At 30.4% G+C, this 19,216-nt stretch overlaps 1 protein-coding gene across 10 annotated transcripts in view; it reads left to right on the top strand.

Moving 5' to 3' along the window:
* Nucleotides 1-19,216, top strand: part of LOC100877791 (uncharacterized) — a 412,529-nt gene that overhangs the window by 112,184 nt on the left and 281,129 nt on the right. For 8 of the 10 annotated variants that reach the window (XR_013041016.1, XR_013041015.1, XM_076541307.1 and 5 more), the window contains exon 1: nt 1,343-1,552. The exons of the other annotated variants lie outside the window; for them this stretch is intronic. Coding sequence is in view for 6 of the 8 variants with exons in the window: in XM_076541307.1 (XP_076397422.1) it covers nt 1,343-1,552 (210 nt within the window). In the remaining 2 variants the exon portion in view is untranslated. Of the gene's footprint in view, nt 1-1,342; nt 1,553-19,216 lie in introns of those variants that run through there. 10 annotated transcript variants of the gene reach the window in all.

The raw sequence follows: 19,216 nt of genomic DNA, 5'->3' as shown, positions 1-19,216 counted from the left end.
TTGCCTTGATGGTCACGATGACTAATCAAATAATTAAAAATCACGAGAAGGAATCCGAATACTATTAACATTTAACTCGTAATAGGAAGTATTTCATCTACAAAATGAAGTAATACTTTCATCAATTTTAGCACATAAATATCTCACGTGGTCAGCTGATTTATACCTCACTTGGTCAGTCAACGTTAACATAAGCATAAGGAATATATGTATGATTTTTTAGTTTTAGAAGTCTTGGAGAATGTTTGAACTGTATTCGAATATTTGAAAAAGTGAGAGTTTTGGAATAAAAAAGTAAGGAAACTGTCTAGTCATTGCATTAAATTATTTTTTATAGAAAGTAGTGTATCCTTGTTACGTATGTATTAATAAAATGTTGCTTGAGGTGCTCTGTTCTGAATCTTTAAGACCCGACCGAATAACACACAGAAATTTACCTTTTAACCTTTGAAAGAAACAGTCATTGAAAGGGAAAAATGAGTACAATAATCTTATTCTCTAGTTCTCGTTGTAATTGTATACATACTTTCAGTAAATAATAAAACTCGCTGTAAACTCGCTATTCGAATCGCTGTTAAAATAGAGCGCTAATGTCAGTGATTTTTAGCGTTGGAGCAATAATAAATCTTCATCATTAGAGCAATAATAAATCTTTAACACTATAGCAATAATAGATTAACATTGTCAGTGAATTGTTCCTTGTTTATTGAAGCATCAACGCAATAAAAATTGTCAACAAAAAATGGTTCGAAAGTTTGAAAAGTATTTAATTTTTAATGGTTCATAAAACGCATCGAAGCGATTTCCTATTATCATTCGTACCTTTCGTCAATCACGAGCATCTCCTTTCTCTCCATTGTTCGCCGATACACGATGTTCCATTCACGGTGTGGTTAGACGCTATCGGACGTAACTCCATGCCAATCGATAGTTCTCCGAGAGATAGGGCAGCTGGAGCTCCTCCCTCGACCTCTCGTGAAATCTGCAGACCTATTTCCGACGTGGTTTTGTGGTGCAGGTGATATGCGGTACCGGTGGATCGTCGTCGGAAGGAAGTCTAACCTGAAACAGCGTGTAAGCGAGAGATTGCTAATCGAAGGAGCCGCGGGCAACGATCCCTAGACACGGTGTCGGAAGATGAAACAGAATCCTTATGGTGAAAGATAAACGGGAGAAGCTTCCGTTAACGTGGAACGGTTCTGTCGAGTAGACGAGAGAAACGGAGAGTAGAAAAAGAGGTAAAAAACTGGCGTCCCAAACACGTGACGGTGGATCTCGCGGGACTCGGACCCGTCGACGGGCAAATGGAGGATCTTTGTCGAGCCGGGGAAGCGCTACGGGCATGCAATGCGGCTTGTGCGCCGTCGTCGCGGGACTCTTTCGAAGAGCCATGTGCATTGCGGGCAGCAGACGGGGTTCTGGGGAATCATGCTACCAGGAACTCACCACCGAGGCCCAGGTGCGACGGCATTCGCAGGTCGCGCCCATTGAAACCGGCCTGAAGGCGGCTGAGATCGCGGAACACGTCAAAGAGGCCGTTGAAACGCAGGAGGTGAGAATTTTATGCTCCGCATACAGCCACTCACGTGCGATAATGAAAAATGTCTATTTTTTAACACACAACCGCCAATATTAGTATAATGAAACACATTATGTCAGTGACATGATGAGAAACGTAATGTCACTAACATAATTACATTGTTTATAAAATTGAGCATACAACGGCAGAAATGTGTATATTTTAATATACAGAGATATTACGTAATTGTTGTGATAGAAAACGTGTCATTGACGTAATGACATTGTCATAAAATTGAGCGTATAATAGCTGGGAATGCATGTTTTTTTTAAACGCAGTTACTGAGATTCATAATGAAAGAAGTGTCATTGACATAATATTGTCCACACGGTAGTAAAAAACGTGTATGTTTTTAATACACGATCACCAACATTGATAATAACGATATACTCTCAATATTGGACGTACAATAGTAAGAAATGTGTATTTTTAACACACAATCTCTAATATTGACATAATCAAAAATGTTATGTTATTGACATGAAATTGTACATTCACGGAATTGAGTGTACAGTAACAAGATATGTGTACTTTTTAAGATTTCAAACGTCAACATTAACATAATTGAATGAGCAGTGTAGTAAGTTGTTTTGGGATATATCCTATAAGGAATAACGGAAAAATATTAAATAATTATCTCTTCATTATAAAACGTGAAATAATAACTTTGTCCACCTCGTCTTTACTATTTTTTGAGAAATGAAACGAGAAATGAAATTAAAATATTTCTTTAAAGAATGGAGGGCCTTCGATGAACCTCCACTTTAAGGTTACCTCTATGTTTTAATTGTTATTCTGTACTTTCTAGTCTTTACTGTAATAATGTATGTCGAATAACCTGTAATCAAAATAACCATGATTTAAATGACTGTAATAACAGTAATAATTATTTAAACAACTATAATAATAGTAACAGTGATTTGAATGATCTATAATAACAGTCACAATGGTTTGAATGACCTATAATAAAAGTAACAATGGTTTGAATGACCTATAATAAAAGTAACAATGATTTGTATGACTAATAATAAAAGTGATGTTTTTAATAATTTATCAAATGATTTTAATAATCTCTAATAAAAGTATCGTTTACCAGAGGTTATACATAAATGGGTATTTTTGACGCTTTTATCTGAATTTTTACTTTCCTTCGTACTTCTAAATTTATTTTCGCAATTATTGCGAAAATCAGCAATTCCGCAATCACTGAGTTTACATATTTTCTAGCATGGTTAGTATTTTCTCGAACACAATATCTTTATTAATCGTAAGCATAGTAAGAAATGTAAATATTCGTTAAATATGAACTTAAGTTATTTAGAAAAACTATATTTAATGACCTTATATTATACGGCATTAAAATAGTCTTAATTTACGTTATGCTGAAGATGAAAAAATACAGCATGCCATTTAAGAAAATAGAGACAAACTTAAAATTTTTGAGGCCTCTGTATTTTTTGAAGAAATATGACTGACATATTGTGACTTTAAGGGGTAACGCCACTCTAGAAGTCAGAAAAAAAGGTGATTTTCGGGAATTTTTAAAGTAATAATCGTACAAGTTATAAGGTCAGAATAAAAAAGGCCTTATTATATATGTTTTGAAGATGGTTTGTAAATTTTTAGAAACAATTTGGATTAAAAATGGCGGCTGCAGGTGCTGGCAAGCAACAACACCATTTTTTGAAAGGGCTTTATGGCCGGACTGTTTTTTCATTAACGCATGGTCCTAAATCAAAAAATCCAAAAATTTCTCATATTATATACCAAAATCTATGGAACATCGTACGGAAATTAAAAAATATTAATAATTGTTAATTTAGTGTAGATATGAACAAAAAGTTTCGAAAAACGGCAGAAAATTAGGCATTAAATTGTTAATAAAAAGTTAAGTAGTTAATTAATCAAAAAATCCGTACGATGTTCACTGCATTATACTATTTTACACCTCTCCACGAAATTTGAAGTCGATTAGTTAAAAACTTTTCGAGTTATTTGTCCGGCCAGTTCAAATAAAGTGATTTCGAGAAAAACGCGTTTAAAGGTTTGATTGCCATTCAGCATAAGAAATTTGTTATATAACTTTAATCAGCGATGCCTGCACCATACATTTGGCCTTCTATATTAACATCCTCCATGTCCTCTGCCTTCTTATTGAATCTAAGATTCAATCTCGACATTTTTGAAGCTTCATTCAAAGATTGTTCTGAAAACTCTACGCATTGGGCGTCGGTTTGTAGGCAAAAATTGTAAAAAAATTCGTTTCCGGCCTGCCCCTCACCTAAAACTTTTTTCTCATATTCTATACATAATAAAGCATCATTTAAGCAAAAAAAAATTTTCGACTTTTTCAAAATTCTAAAGTGGCGTTACCCCTTAATGTATTATAACTTTCATAATTGTAATTTTTTTGTATCTCTAAAAACAGTGATGATATTTAGAGTGAACAAAGTTATTGTCACACCGAGTATATTTTTAAACAAATGTAAATTATACCACTATAAAATTCAACGGATAGTTACATAAACTATTCGGATTGTGTTTCATGATACGATGATTTTAAATAACTTGTAAATCATTCACTGTAGAGATGAATCTTTCAAATTAAAGTTGTATACGGAGGTAGTTTTCTAAATAGAATAATATTATTTTTTAAATTTGCATAAACCATGCAGATCTTTCTAAAAAAGCATTAGTAGATACGATCTAAAATTAATAGTTATTGAGATATTTCTACATTTACCCTGCGGAGGTCGTGGTATAACTAACAGACACATGCCAAATCTTTTTATAAATATTTATAAACAGACATGTTGCAGACATCTTGACTTAGCGACAAAGAGTAGTTGTTAACGAAAATCTCGATATATTTTCTATTTTAGTATGATCAAATATGCAGTAACAATCGGTGGTAAATTATGTTTTATTAAAATTGCAGTAAATTTTTAAATTATGTAAGAGCGTTTTATTTTTATACTGCCAAAATGTATTAGTATATTCTATGACTAAAAATAAGGAAAATATAATATCGAAAATAAATAAAATATATTAAAAACAAATTTAATTTAGTATTAATTCATTCAATTAATAAATTTAATTTAAAATAAGGAAAAAGAAAATAGAGGACCGTAAATGTTTACAAAGATATAATAAGAGTTCCAAAATTATAAATTACTGAATTTTGAAATAATTAGCTAGTTGTGTTTAATAATGTTCGTGTTCAAATTGTCGAATAAAAAAGTCATAAGATTAACAAATTGAATTTATTACTATCTGAATTTCATTTTCACTTTTTTCACTAAAATATTAAACAGAAAATGCACAATCAAATAACCCAGTCATTCATAATTTTGGTATGTTTGTTATAATTTTGTAATAAAACATTAACAGCTCTGTATATTTTTAATCATAACGATTATAGTAGCAATATTTTATTTAACACTATTTTCCTTGTAATTTTGCAGTTGTTTACTTAACACTGATGACATGGTTCAATTGACATAACAAAAGATGTTGATACATTTTGCGACAATGTAACATCTGTCTGATATAAGAAATTAGAAACTTAAATTTGACCATGGAAAATGATAGAAAAAATATTACTGATGGCGTTTATGATTTCTAAGTTATGTACAACACTTTTACATTGAGCAACGCAAAGCTAACGAAAACAAGAATATTAAATATTTCTTAGGAGAATATAAAATGATGAAGCTGAGAAAAAGCCTATAAAGTAAATTAATAAGAAAAAATAAAACTTGAAGCTGATATAAAATATTTCCTATAATTTAGATTAACTTCAAGCAGAAACTGTTTATTTTAAAACTTCATGTATCGCGATGTAATTACATTTATTTACATAAAACTACATATTTTTCATATATCTGTAGAGACTTCTTGCAAAAGATAGCACTACATTACAGATTCCACATGTAACTCCTAGACATATTAGTCTCTCACTAGTCTTTCACAGTTTTGAGACTACAAGAAAGTAAAATGTCACTGTAACGTAGCTTTATTTATGACAGCTTATGCTTACAAATCTAGTTTTTATCAAAGTTTAGGCATTGTCAATAAAAGTCACCATGTCAGTTCAGTTCCCAAAACTCGCTAACAGTAAAGATATTGTAAAAGTTATCGAGAGACATCGTTTGCTACGTTTATTAGCATGTTAAGGGGGACAATACCTTTAGACCGATGAAAATAAGCTGATTTTTGTGAATCTTTTTGTATAGGATATCTTTGTTTTGCGTTTTTGAAATTTCAGGTATAATTTATTATAGCTATTGCCTATTACACAATACTTTTTGTTTTTAAATACATTTAAAAATGGCGGAATTATAACAATCCTTTCTGGAAGTGTTTGGGCGCGTCTCGTGAATCGGTGTGGGTTCTAGCTTTAGATATATTGGTCTGAAGCAAGTTTGCAGACAATGTTTCGAAAACTAACATTCACAGTTAGTAGATGAACCTCAGAAATGTGCAAAATGTGTAAAATTAAAGAAATGGCGCGCTTTTAAAGAAAAATTTTGAATTTTACTAAAAATTTTTACAATATTTTGCAATAAAAAAGGACTTTAGTGTTCAATTTATTTCATAATTTAGGTTCATATGTTCGATACTATTGTTATGGATATGTGCAAAAAATTTGAGCGCGTTTGATAAACTAGTTTTTGAGTTATCAGCCACACCAATTGTAAAAATGTAGTTTTGAGAAAAACGCGTTTAAAGTTTCAGTCCTCCGCACTGAACGCGTGAATACTCGCGGCGTTAATCGCCCATAACTTCAAAAGGGCTTCGTATTTCACTTTAAAATTTTGAGACAATATTTTTAAGATGTTACACTAACATTTTATAGAAAAAAAAATTTTTTAATTTTTCAAGATTCTAAAGGTATTGCCCCCCTTAAATAAAAATACCATATGACAATGATACGTGCAATAAAAATACCGCAAGAGCGAAAATATGACACAAAACTAAACTCTTGATTGAAATTAGCCATTGCCTCTCCTTTTCTATAACTCAATAAAACTTTGAAAGAACATGTTTCCCCAATCTGCAAGAACATAAAAGTTGTAAAATTATAGGACGAAGAACAGTCCTCTTTTATTTTAGGATCTGTTTTCCTAATCCACGCATTAGTACTCGGAAAGTCTCACGTAGTGCAGATATTAATCACAGTAGATTGTGTGTTCTTCATTCCCAGAATTACTAATACGTTAAAAATTAGATGTGACTATAAAAAATGTGTACAATTTTATTATTGCGTCAGATGCAGGAACATATGGTAAATTTATACAATACAAACCAGTAATCATTTATACAAACCATAAATTGAGGAAACAATATTTACAAATCGCGGAGAAGCAAATTTAAAAAATATGCTCCACTTGGCAGAATGCAAATTGGCTTCGTAAAATCGATCATAAACACCGGTAAAATGTCAATGTTTAGTGCAGCATAATCAGCAAATCACTGGCCAGTATTTCATTAACGTATTATGAACGAGTCAGACATATTTCACTTTTCTGTCCGGACTGCTGCCAGGTTTATTAGAAGATGTGTCGTCTGTAATACATTTAAGAATGTGGTATCAACGTGATAACTGCCCTGCACATAATGCTCGACAAACACGACAGGTATTAAATAGAATGTTTCTCAATCGCTGGGTCAGTGGTAGTAGCATTACTTGGTCAGCCCGCTCGCCACATTTAACACTGCCTTATTTCCTTTAAGAAGTAATAAAAACTAAAGTTTCGAAATCACCGACGATATTCGAAGATATGCAAGAACATTCGTGCATGTCCCTAACTACGAGATACTTGACAGAGCTCATCGTTCATATAATCTGATTAAGAAAGTGTATTAATAGTAATGGGCAGCAGTTCGAGCACCACTTGAACTAAAACTTATTTTAATATCTCAGTAAGTATTTTAGGTACTGTCTTTCCTAATACTTTTTTCTGAAAAATTTCATGCTGTATTTACATTCAAAGTGTAATAGTAAGAATTTCATTTAAACAATTGAAAGTAATCTTCATATTTTTATAGAAAAACAATTACAGCACAATGTTTGTGTCTCACCATGCAACTATTGTTTGAAAAATTTTGCCTGTATGAAACGATTTGCAATTTGTGGGCGTTAGCATACAATAATATATGTATACAGTAAAGTATATAATTATATTGCATATTTATTGTATACACATCTGTACAATCAAATATTTATTAGTATTATATTGAATGTCTTTGATCGTCAATAGCAGCCAATAATCGTTACAGCATATGGATTCAATTAACTTTGTCGTAACAGAAGGTGCAATTTATTTCCACTCTTCTCGTAATTGTATCCCGAAATCATATTTGTTCGCAAAATTATAATTCGATGGATTTTATTTTAATGCGACTCATACACGTTCGATGGAGTTATCTGATTAAAAAAATGTGCAGATTGTATTTCCAGCTTTTGCAGATTGTTTTATATTATTTTCTGGAATATTTAAATATTTCATTTTATCCATACTTTTATGAATAAATTATGTATTCCCATATTAAACATCTCCATAACGTAATAAATTTACAATTAAAAAATTTTTAATTCTATATTTTGTTGCCCTGATATAATTTATATTCCCTCACGATCAAATAAATTAATTTTTTTGTATCCAAAAATATGACATTCTTTCAATTATGTCTTTAAGGAAAATATGACATTTCTCTTATTATATCTTATAGAGATTTTAGTAAATTTCTTTATGTGTATCTTATGTAAGTTTTAGTAATATTCGTTTCATTCCTTACTCGTTTTTTCATTTAAGGATTTTGTTACTCTTTTCTGAATGACAGAATATGTTCTATCCACTATTTTTTCAACTTCTTGGGAAGTTTTTGGAATTCAATTTACTAATTTACTAATATTACCCTATTTAAATCTCTATTTCTTTCCTTTCAATTCTGTATTGTCCAGAAAAGCGTATTTGATGCATTTAGATACTAAAAAGCACTATAGCACAATAAATTTCTAATCTGTACGCTCAATTTTGTGGCAGTATAATTTACTTTTATTAACAAACATATAATAAAAGAAAGGAACTATGTAATATCTATTCAGTTTTTCTTTACAAAAGTTTTACAATTAAGTGCTATACAATTCTCCTATATGTCCTTTCACTGAGTCAATTTCAGTGTTTTTATGTAGAAAAATATACATCTTTCATTATTGCACGCTGAATTTTGTGAATAGCAGAATTTACTGATTGCTTTTTAACGTTTTGTCTATTATTTGCTCGGATAAAATGGATACTCTTGTACGTGTGCTATCAACCCATCGTTCTTTTATTAAAGCGATTTTAGGACTCATGCTTGATCTTCTTTCAAAAGGTGAACACTGATATTATAAGAGATTTAGAGGGATCTTTATAATCAATATTGTAGTTACAAACATATGAAGAGTAGTTTATATTAACTTTTAGAGAGCTGATGTTCCTGGACATTATACAGGGTCCCATTTGAGTTGACATTGGAAACAATCTCGAGAACTTGTGGTTTTTAGAAAAATCACAAATCAAGAGAAGTGATTTGAGAAAAAAACAGACACATGTCCTTTTATATTTTGAGTGGGGAGTTAAATGACGTTACTAATTTTTTAATGCACATATATACTTCAAGACTATTTCAAGATCAACTTATCTTATTTCATCATAAACCCATATTTTTTATTTCAGAATCATATTCCACATGAAAAAATACATGATTTTTGTTTGATACGTTTTGTTGTAAGTTCAATATTGAACTTAAATTTCTTAAAATATCTAGTTGATTCTTCATGTTTATGTCAACAATATTTTTTCGATTAAAATGACAGTCATTTTCTTCTGGAAGGTTTTTTATTTCATTTAAGAACATTGTAATAGATGCTCGAAATTTGTACCTTCAATTTGTAGACACTTATTAATTCGTTTAATAAAAGACTCATGAACAGATAATAAAGTTCTTCGCGAGATACTACGATACGCAGTTATAATTCGCTCTTTCACGTTTTCTGGCGTAGTAGGTGGATCGGAGTATACCTTTTCCTTAAGATAACCCCATAGAAAGTAATCGGATGATGTTAGATCAGGTGATCTTGATGGCCAGGAAACTGGACTATGACGACCTATCCAACAATCAGTAAAATGTCGATGTAATATTTGCCTTGCAATAAGTGTTATAAATAATGAGCTGGGCAACCGTCTTGTTGAAACCGCATGTTTTGCTTGTCTGCTAGGCTTAGATCCTCAAGTAATACAGGTATTTCGCGATTCAAGAAGTCTCGATATTTTTTTCCATCTAACGTGCGATTAATAATTCTTAAGCCTACCAGATGCAATATTGAACTTAAAACAAAATGCACCAAACAAAAATCATGCTTTCACATAGAATGTGATTCCGGAATAAAAAATATGGGTTTATAATAAAAAAAGACAAGACGTACTTGAAATAACCTCGAAGACCATGCATTAAAAAATTAGTAATACCACTTGACTTCCCACTTGAAACACTAAGTGACACGCGACAGTTTTTGTTTTTCCTAAATTATACATCTTCGAGATTTTTTACCGTGTCAACTTAAATAGGACACCCTGTAGTGTTAAGGAACAAATGGAAACTTTATGTGACTTGTATACGGCATGTTCGATTTTAGTGAAATACTTTATATATCCATATTAATAAGAATATATTAATATTCTGTCTATATAATAATAAACAGAAAATATTTTTCCATATTTCGTATACTTTTGAAAATGTTTTATTATTAAATTGGAGTTGTACTGTACGTATGAAGGGCATAACCGAATAAGATGGTCAAATGTACCCTTGAGCCAAATAAAATTTGCAATTCGTTATTCGACAGCATCTAAAAAAAATCTCACACCAAGTTCCAACCCCTTATTTGAACTGAGGGGAGTTAGTGTCAGGGAGAAATCAGAATTCCAGTTTTTGTCTTATTATTCCTATTTCGTCCCTTACCATACTTTGACAAGGCTGACTCGTGACGTATTCACAGATCAAATATGATAAATCTTATTCGAATTTTTAATAGGCTTTAGTTTGATGTTTAGATTCAATTATTATCTGTATAACTCAGAATCATTGATTATAAAATTGACATAATAGTGTAACTTTCTTTATTTGTTTTAACAACATAGCAGTGAATATTTAGTGCTGAGTGGCGCATCTGATAAATAAATCCTACATCAAGGTATTAATAATGCACAAAAACTTAAGCATATATCAAATGTCAATACAATTAAAGTTATGTAAGAAATTAAGTAAAAATATCCTTAAAATGGTTTGAAAGGACAATTAGTAATTTCTACATCCTCAGGATGAAAAAGTAAGATGACGGAATGCGAACTCATAGGATTAATTAATAAATGAATTTTAATCCTTCAACTTGTGTACTATTTGTGTCAATATGAATTTGAATCTATTTAAGAATACTTTGATAAATATATGATAGAAAGACGATATGCAAATTCGAAATAGAAGTTACTCTTTCACGTAAAATAATCGATCAACTATGACACCTTACCGAAAAATCTGAAAAATGTGAGAATAATAATTATGTTAATGCATATCAAAAGAATGTAAAAGTAGTGCTCCCACAACTCAAATAAGACATCGCGTTTTCCAATACTTTTGTTGTCTTCCATTTTTTATAACCAATGTTTGCAACAAAAAAATCTGAAAAAGTTTTGTAACATGAGCTACTAGGTCTTCAATGTTTCAGAATTTTTGTACGTCAGTAAATAGAAAAAGCAAGGTAAAAACTGGAATTTTACTTTTTTCTTGTTACTACCTCCCCGGTTAAGATAGAAGGTTGAAGCTTGTGAAATTTTTTGTTGCTAAGCTATTGAATGACGTATTGCAAGTTTCATGTGGCTCAAGGATACATTTGACCCTTTTTTTTTCAGCCATAACCTTTCATGTAAAAAAATTCAAAATTCAATAGAATAATACCGATCCTCTCGACGTTAAAGAATGAAACTATCTTAAAAACCTTAATATGAAAAATTACTTCAACCATGTACTAAAATGTAAAAGAAATTTTATGTGTTCATTAATTGGTATATTATAATTTTATATAAAATTTGACAACTTGAGTAGACTATAAATAATCCCGTAAAATAAAATTATGTAAATTTCATAATAACATAGAATAACTGTTGAACTTCATGTTTAGATTAATATGTCTTCAACAAATTTTTGATGACGCGTGGTCTCCACTCTTGTTTTTTCGCATTCATATTGCACTTCGCATACTTAATGACGCTTGTCGACTTTTGTTGTAAAATTGTAGGAGTTATTGTGTATTATAATATAAAATTCATGACGTATCTGCATATTTAATATATTATTATATGAAATATATAAATTTAATACATTGTTGGAGTCATCATTAGCAGGATGAATATTAACACAAGTAGCAATGTTTCCCTAAACAAAGCTGATTACTTATTTTTCTTAAACAATAGAACAGATCTTTTATATGTTAACTTTAAAAATAAAATTTGGAAATAATCTCTTACATTTCTTAATAACTGATTGTAAGATTTAACATGCAACGGAAAGGAACGAACATCAGTTTTGATAAGAGATAACTTGTAATTTATAATAGAGAGAAAGGTAAATCTTATCGAGAAATGCCACAATTATTAGTAATGAAGAAGAGTATAGTAGCAGACATCGTTAAAAGATATGAGAAAAAAAATCAGATTAAAATAAGAAATAAAAGACACAGCCTTCAATTTTGAATGAAAGAGAGGAAAAAAAGTAATATCAAGAGTTTTAAAAAAATCTGTATCGCAGTACTGTATAATTAGTTTTGGAGGTTAAAAGTAGAAAGAAAATCAGTGTTGAAACTATATGTAGGATAATGAAAAACTAGGTGTCTAATAATCAAATAGCAAGAAGAAAAATGTAGATTTATGATGTAAATTAGAATAAAGACTTATTTTCACAAGAAAATTTGTTGAAAAGTCTCAGGATTGGTAGAAGGATATTATTTGCTGAGAGTAAATATTGTATTTTTAGTTCGGATAGGAAAAGTATAGTGTAGCAAAGAACAAATGAAGCTTTAAAGCTAAAAAATATAAAAACCTACTTCAAAACACGGGACAGGTTCTGCAATTGTATGGGACTGCATTCTGAATACACTCGTTGGTGAATTGGTATTCAATGATGACATTTTAGATAAGAACAGATAATTGGACCGTGGCGATCTCAGGAATAAATGATATGTAATAACATGGTAGACACCTTGAGTAGGAAGGTGCAATTGTTCAAGCATAGAATTTTTGTTTGCACTAATTTTTAAATTACATGGTACTTTAAGATACCTTTTATTTCGATTTTTTTCTGTAAGGTGTTGAATAAGAATATTCTTTTTTCGACGAGAGTAAATATTGTATTTTTGGGTCGGAGAAGAAAAGTATAATGTGGCAAACAGTTAATGAAGCTTTAGAAAAAAATTTGAAATTTACTTTAAAACACGAAGGAGGTTCTGTGATTATGTAGGGATGCACGTCCAATGCGGGAATTAATAAATTGGTGTTCACTGACGATATTTTAGATAAGATATTTGGGCTTTTAAATAAAATGTACTAATAAGTGCAAATAATATGAGAGTAAACCTTTAAATTTCATCAGGATAATGATCTAAAGCACAGTGTTCGAATACTACAATAATATTTGTTATATATTTGTCTGAAAGTTTTACATCCACCTCCACAATCCCTAGACATAAATTCCATAGAGAATCTACAAGATGAATTAATCCAAAGAGGTAGAAAAGCACTAATAAATTCAAGAGTTGAATTAAAAACGAGACTTTAAGGATATTGGTATTTTGTTTCTTCAGTATATTTGAAAAAATTATTTTTAATATGCCCAAACGATTACATTAGGCGATTAAACAAAAAGATTTGGAACAAAATATTAAAATTGTAGTCTCCCACATATTATACATAAATTCTGTAATTTTCATTAAATATCCGCGCATTAATGTGACGTGAAATGTGGCAGTCTGTTTGAAATATATTAGATATCGAAATGTTGTAGTTGAAAAGAAATTGGTTATATATATTCAATCCACAATAAATGATTTATGTTTCCGCAAATAAGTTGTGTGATATATAAACCATCCCGTCCGATATACAAATAACAAATGCAGAAATACTTATCAGTGTTCGAATATTAATGTGAGTGACTGTACCTTAATTTTAGATGCACCTACATACTAAGAAATTATGAATATAAACTAATTTTTTTACACTCTGTTGTTTCCTTATATTTTTATTTATCTTCTCTTACAATTTTCCACTTGTTTATAGTAATGATTTGTGCAATGAAAATTTGACAACTCAAAATTCGTTAATTCTAAAACGTCCCCACATCAAAAATATTTAATTTTACAATGAATCACATTTTGTGACAGTAGGTATCTAATTAACTCATCATATTTCATTGTTAGAGCTTGAAACTCATAGAGTTTCATTTTAAAATATTGTACAATGGCACGATACGTATCTATACTAAACCAGAAATGTATAAAAACTCTATCTTGTACATGGAACATAAGAAATATTTACTTTCGCAGTAGCTTTACTACCAAAATTCAGTCAATGATTTCAGCAAGAAATATAAACAAAACATTCCTACATAGGGTGTCCCAGTTTTACTGGCATACTTTGCCAACACATTTCGTTCGCAAAAATAAGAAACGTCATGTTATATTAACGGAAAGTTTTAAATACTTTATTAAAAAATTATAACAAATGTACAAAATGACTTCGGACTGCTTCCTTATTCAGTGCCAGGCACAGTTTGTCCCAGTTTTCTACATAAAACTTTACCAGTATGTTCTACAAATAAAGACTATCTGAAAATGTACAGACATAGCCTTTTGAATATTTCATTGAAAAATTGTGAGGAATACAAAAAATAATAACAGACGACTTTGTTCTTAAATAGTACACATTTGTATACAAATAATTGTCGACTTTTATATTTCTCCTAGTAACTGTTAATAATGCTTTCAAGAGGGTATTCGTATAAACATTTTTTTTATGTATATTTATAGAATATGTTAGTAAAGTTATTCGGACAAAACTATATTATTCGACGTGTAATATGGAACAGCAAAGCAGACCGTTGTTATTTCGTACTTTCATTATAATTTTTGTATAAAATGTTTCAAACTCTATGTTTGTATGAGGTAAAATAGTAGTTGACTAGTTTTTAGAAAATGTAAAAAAATAAAATTTTTATAAGTTTTGCACTTCAGATAATACGTCATCTGTCCGTTAAGTTTTAAAACAATGATACATCAAGTAAAGTATGCTTACTAATAACGAACATCTAAATGCATTAATGTAAGTAATATGTCGTTATATTTCTATTTACATAATATTTTTGTTAAGAATAATTGTACCATTCAGGTAAAAAAGTTCATAGAGTGTGAACATTTCGTGAAATATATGTATTTCTTCTAGTATAAGTGACCAACTACTAACCCACCAGAGAGGGAATTACTATTTCTTTAATTTTTAACCAGTTAACTGTGGCGATCTTTTTGCAAAGCGCACACCAGTGTGTGTCACGATAATCAAGCGATGACGAGTTAGCTCTCAAGAATTTATGAGTCCATCTCAAATCATTTACACTTTTTATTTGTTTATTTCATTTCGTGTTGACCTCCAAACATTTTAAACATATTACAATTTATGAATATAATTTAGTTTTCGCCAAAATTACAATTTAAATATCAAATTGCAACAAAATTTTACGCATGACGGATATAGTCGTCATGACACAAAATTCTGCCACACAATGACGGATCTCCACACAATTCCATGACGAATATAGTCGTTAAACACGCCTAACTGGTTAAAATGCTTAAAAAATTATATTAATTAAAACTAGGAAAATATAGGTTCTTAAGCTGGTCCATGAAACAATGGGATCCATGTAACAAAAATTTGATATGATCAAGGCTTTTTATATTTATTGTCATTTAACTAGTAACATAACTAAATAACATAACTAAACAATAATTAGTAAAAATTTAATTATTCGCAAAAATTTATGTTATTAAATAGGGGGTCCTTGGATTACATAATTTTAAAATCCCGGGTAGCAAAACATTGATGACAAGTGCCAGCTGAATTCAATAATAAAAATACAAGTACGGCTATCTTCATAATTAGAGGAAATACAAAATATTTGGAATACTTTGCGCAAAATGCATGGAAATCTACGACAAAGGATGGGAACAAATAAAAATATGACACAGAAATTGATCATCTTCTGTCTTTCAAGCAATCAGTGATAATGAAAAATAAATAGTATCTGAAATTTTAGTCTAATTGAAAAATTCCATACAGTAACGATTTTATTACTGTGCGGGTAATGTGAAACAGCGATATTCCACGTTGTTTTCACTTCATAAAATTTAAAATGAAGTATACAGGGTGGCTCACCACATTTTGCCATCTAGATTTGCGTCATTATTATTACTCATAGCAAACAATGTTTTAGATGAAGTTGAATGATTTTGAGAGGGGCATATGCTGGTGGTATATTTTTTTTGTAGATGGACGTGTAAAAGACATATGAAGGTCATTAATGTTTTTTTAAATGGAATCGTATACTTTTTATTGCATCAGCTGATACTCCTTCATATTCTTTATCAAAATGTATTAATGTATAGTAAAATTTCCTTGTTGTATGATCAAATTATGCACAAAATCACAGCTTATGCATAACTATTTTGAGCAAATACCAGTTGCTGGTGTTAAAATTTACTTCTGGTAATTAGAGATGTAATTTCCAAAAATCTAATTAGGATGTTCGCAGTGTACCTACATTTCATACACGAAGTACTGCTTTCACTCTTCTCTTCCTATAGCCGTTATCCATGAAACAAAACCGTCAGTATACTTTAGAATATTCCAAATTACATTAATCGTTGGTATTCCGAATTTGCAATCTGGTATCTGAATCTAGAATTTCATGTAATATTTTGCATTTCTGAAATGTTTGCATTTACACGAAAATGGAGAACTAATATGCAAATGAATAGATCAGGTGATTTACTCTGAAGTTTTGATGTAGTTTAACCACGATTGAAACCATTGAATGTTGGATAACCAATTTTTGCACACCGACACTTTAGAATTCGATTTAAAATACGATGTAACTGTGAAAATTACGACTCATTCACAAACGTCATTGGTTAATTCGTCCCTGATATTTACGGTGTTACAAATTAGATAACGTTAATACGTTTTTAGATATTTAAAAATATTTACTGATTATCCACATGCTGCACTTGTCTAGTGAAGGACAAAATTATAAAACATTCAGAAAATTACTGAGATAAGGACTTAATATTATATTTCTCTTAAACTTAATAACATACTTTTTCTCCTAAAACTTTTGGATTTAATATAAAATAAAACAGATTTAACTTAATAAACTTAACTTGAGTTACACTTGATTTAATTTAATATTATACTTATTCTGAAGGGATATAAATAAAAATTGAATATTCTATAAATGAATATTGTTTAGTTAATATTTTCATAAATTAAATTAGAGCAAATTTTGAGTTGTGATAAAATGACAAAATTTCACTTGAATTAAATTGAAGCATACTAACCCTGAAGGTAAAAAGAAAGTATAATTAAGTACAATTTAAAAACTTTCTTTAATATATAGTAACTAGTCATTTCTGCTTTATTTTAAACTACCGTGACTATTCAATTTGACAATTCCTTGTATAACTTTGTTATATGATATTCATCCAAGTCTCTCCATTCAAATATAATCGTTGCATTTAATTCTTTAATATTATAATACGTGAGCGGTTTAACATATAAGACACTGTATTTAATTCTCAAAAATGTTTGTACTTAAGGAAGAAGAAAATCAGACGCAAAAAGCAAGTTTTTAAAATACCACGATAGCGAAAAGACTATCAACTTTGTGTTCAAGAAATAAGAGAACAGTTTTAAAAATTTAATCAAATTGAACCTTCACTCAAAGGCAAACTTCACTGTGGTTTAAACGTTTCAGTAAATTCAGTGGAAAGAGTAATTCTTTTTACTGAGAAGAAGATTTGCTATTAACATTAAATTTACCGTAAAATGAACACAAAAGAATAGAATAGAAATTTAAGAGAACAAGTGATCAAATATAAATTAATATACGAGGTGTGACACAAAAGTAACGAGACTAGTCCAATAAATCATTGTACCTGCAGAATCAGTTCTCCGTGACATTATCACCTTCAAAGTAGTCCCCTTCAGCATTCACACACTTATGCATTCGGCGCTGCTATTGCTGGTAACAATTTTGGAACGAGGTTTTTGGAAGTCCTTTCGGACTATTCTCCGTTTTTGCCTGAACCTCTTCAACTGAGGTGAAATGGGTTCCCCTTAAGCAAAATTTAACTTTAGGAAATAAAAAAAAGTCGCATGAAGCCAAATCAGGCGAATAAGGAGGATTCCCTATCAGAATAATAATTTTGCTGGTCAAAAACTGCTTGACAGATAGTGCCGTGTGAGCGGATGCTTTGTCCCGGAGCAACAGCCATCCATCGCTTCACAACTGTGGCTTTTTTTTCCTAATTTTTTCACGAAGTCTTTTTAGTATTTCAATGTAATAGTGTTAGTTAACAGTCTGACCACTGGGAAACCACTCAATCATTACAATTCCATTATTGTCGAATTTTGATTTTGACATGCGTTCTTTTTTGGATTTTGGGGTTCCTGAAGACTTCCATTGCATCGACTGGCACTTACTTTGTGAGTCATAGGTAAAAATACATGTCTCATAACATGTTACAACAGATTTCAACAAATTTTACAAGAAACTTGATGTTTATTCGCTGTTCGGTTTTTACGTTAGACATTTTTCCGGCAGAATGCAGTTGCACGTGTTCACTAAATAACGCAATATTTCCAAATGGTATGACCGATTCAATCGAAATTGGCAACATGGATAGAGGAGGTATGTGGGATGATGCCACAAAAATAATTGCTGCTAATTCCATTGTTTTTTCAAGTTACAGACCTAGTCTCGTTACTTTTGTGTCACACCTCGTACACCACTTACTTTATCAAGATTAATATTCCTTATCTTGATAAAAATCAACAGTTCAGGAATAGCGTTCTAATTTTTGGAATTTAACGAAGAAACTGGTTTTAATATTAACGTGTTAAAAAATGATACAAAGTTAAAATTTACGTTTGCAAACACAGATAATAAAGTATTTTCGAAAGTGATTGTTATTCTATTAGAGGTGCAAATTATTTGGATAGCTGTTTTTATCGGCCTCCAGAGAACGGGGAGGATTTATAACTAAATCGTACAAGTTTTATTGCGAATATCGTGATCGTGCAGCATTAAAAGCGGAATTTTCGTGTTTACTGTATCGAGAAATAACTGTACTTATATGCAAGGTAAATTTGTGGTCTATTTAATAATTTCCGTATAATTTATCGATGTGTAATATGACTAAAGCTGGAATGAGTACACAACAATAAAATTACGTGTCCCCAAAATATGTAGAAAATGAATTGGTTGATATTT

This window comes from Megachile rotundata, chromosome 2 (assembly GCF_050947335.1).
Source record: "Megachile rotundata isolate GNS110a chromosome 2, iyMegRotu1, whole genome shotgun sequence".
Classification (NCBI taxonomy): Eukaryota; Metazoa; Arthropoda; class Insecta; order Hymenoptera; family Megachilidae; genus Megachile; species Megachile rotundata.
Note: the sequence above shows the minus strand (reverse complement) of the source record. Positions and strands in the feature narration are given on the sequence as shown.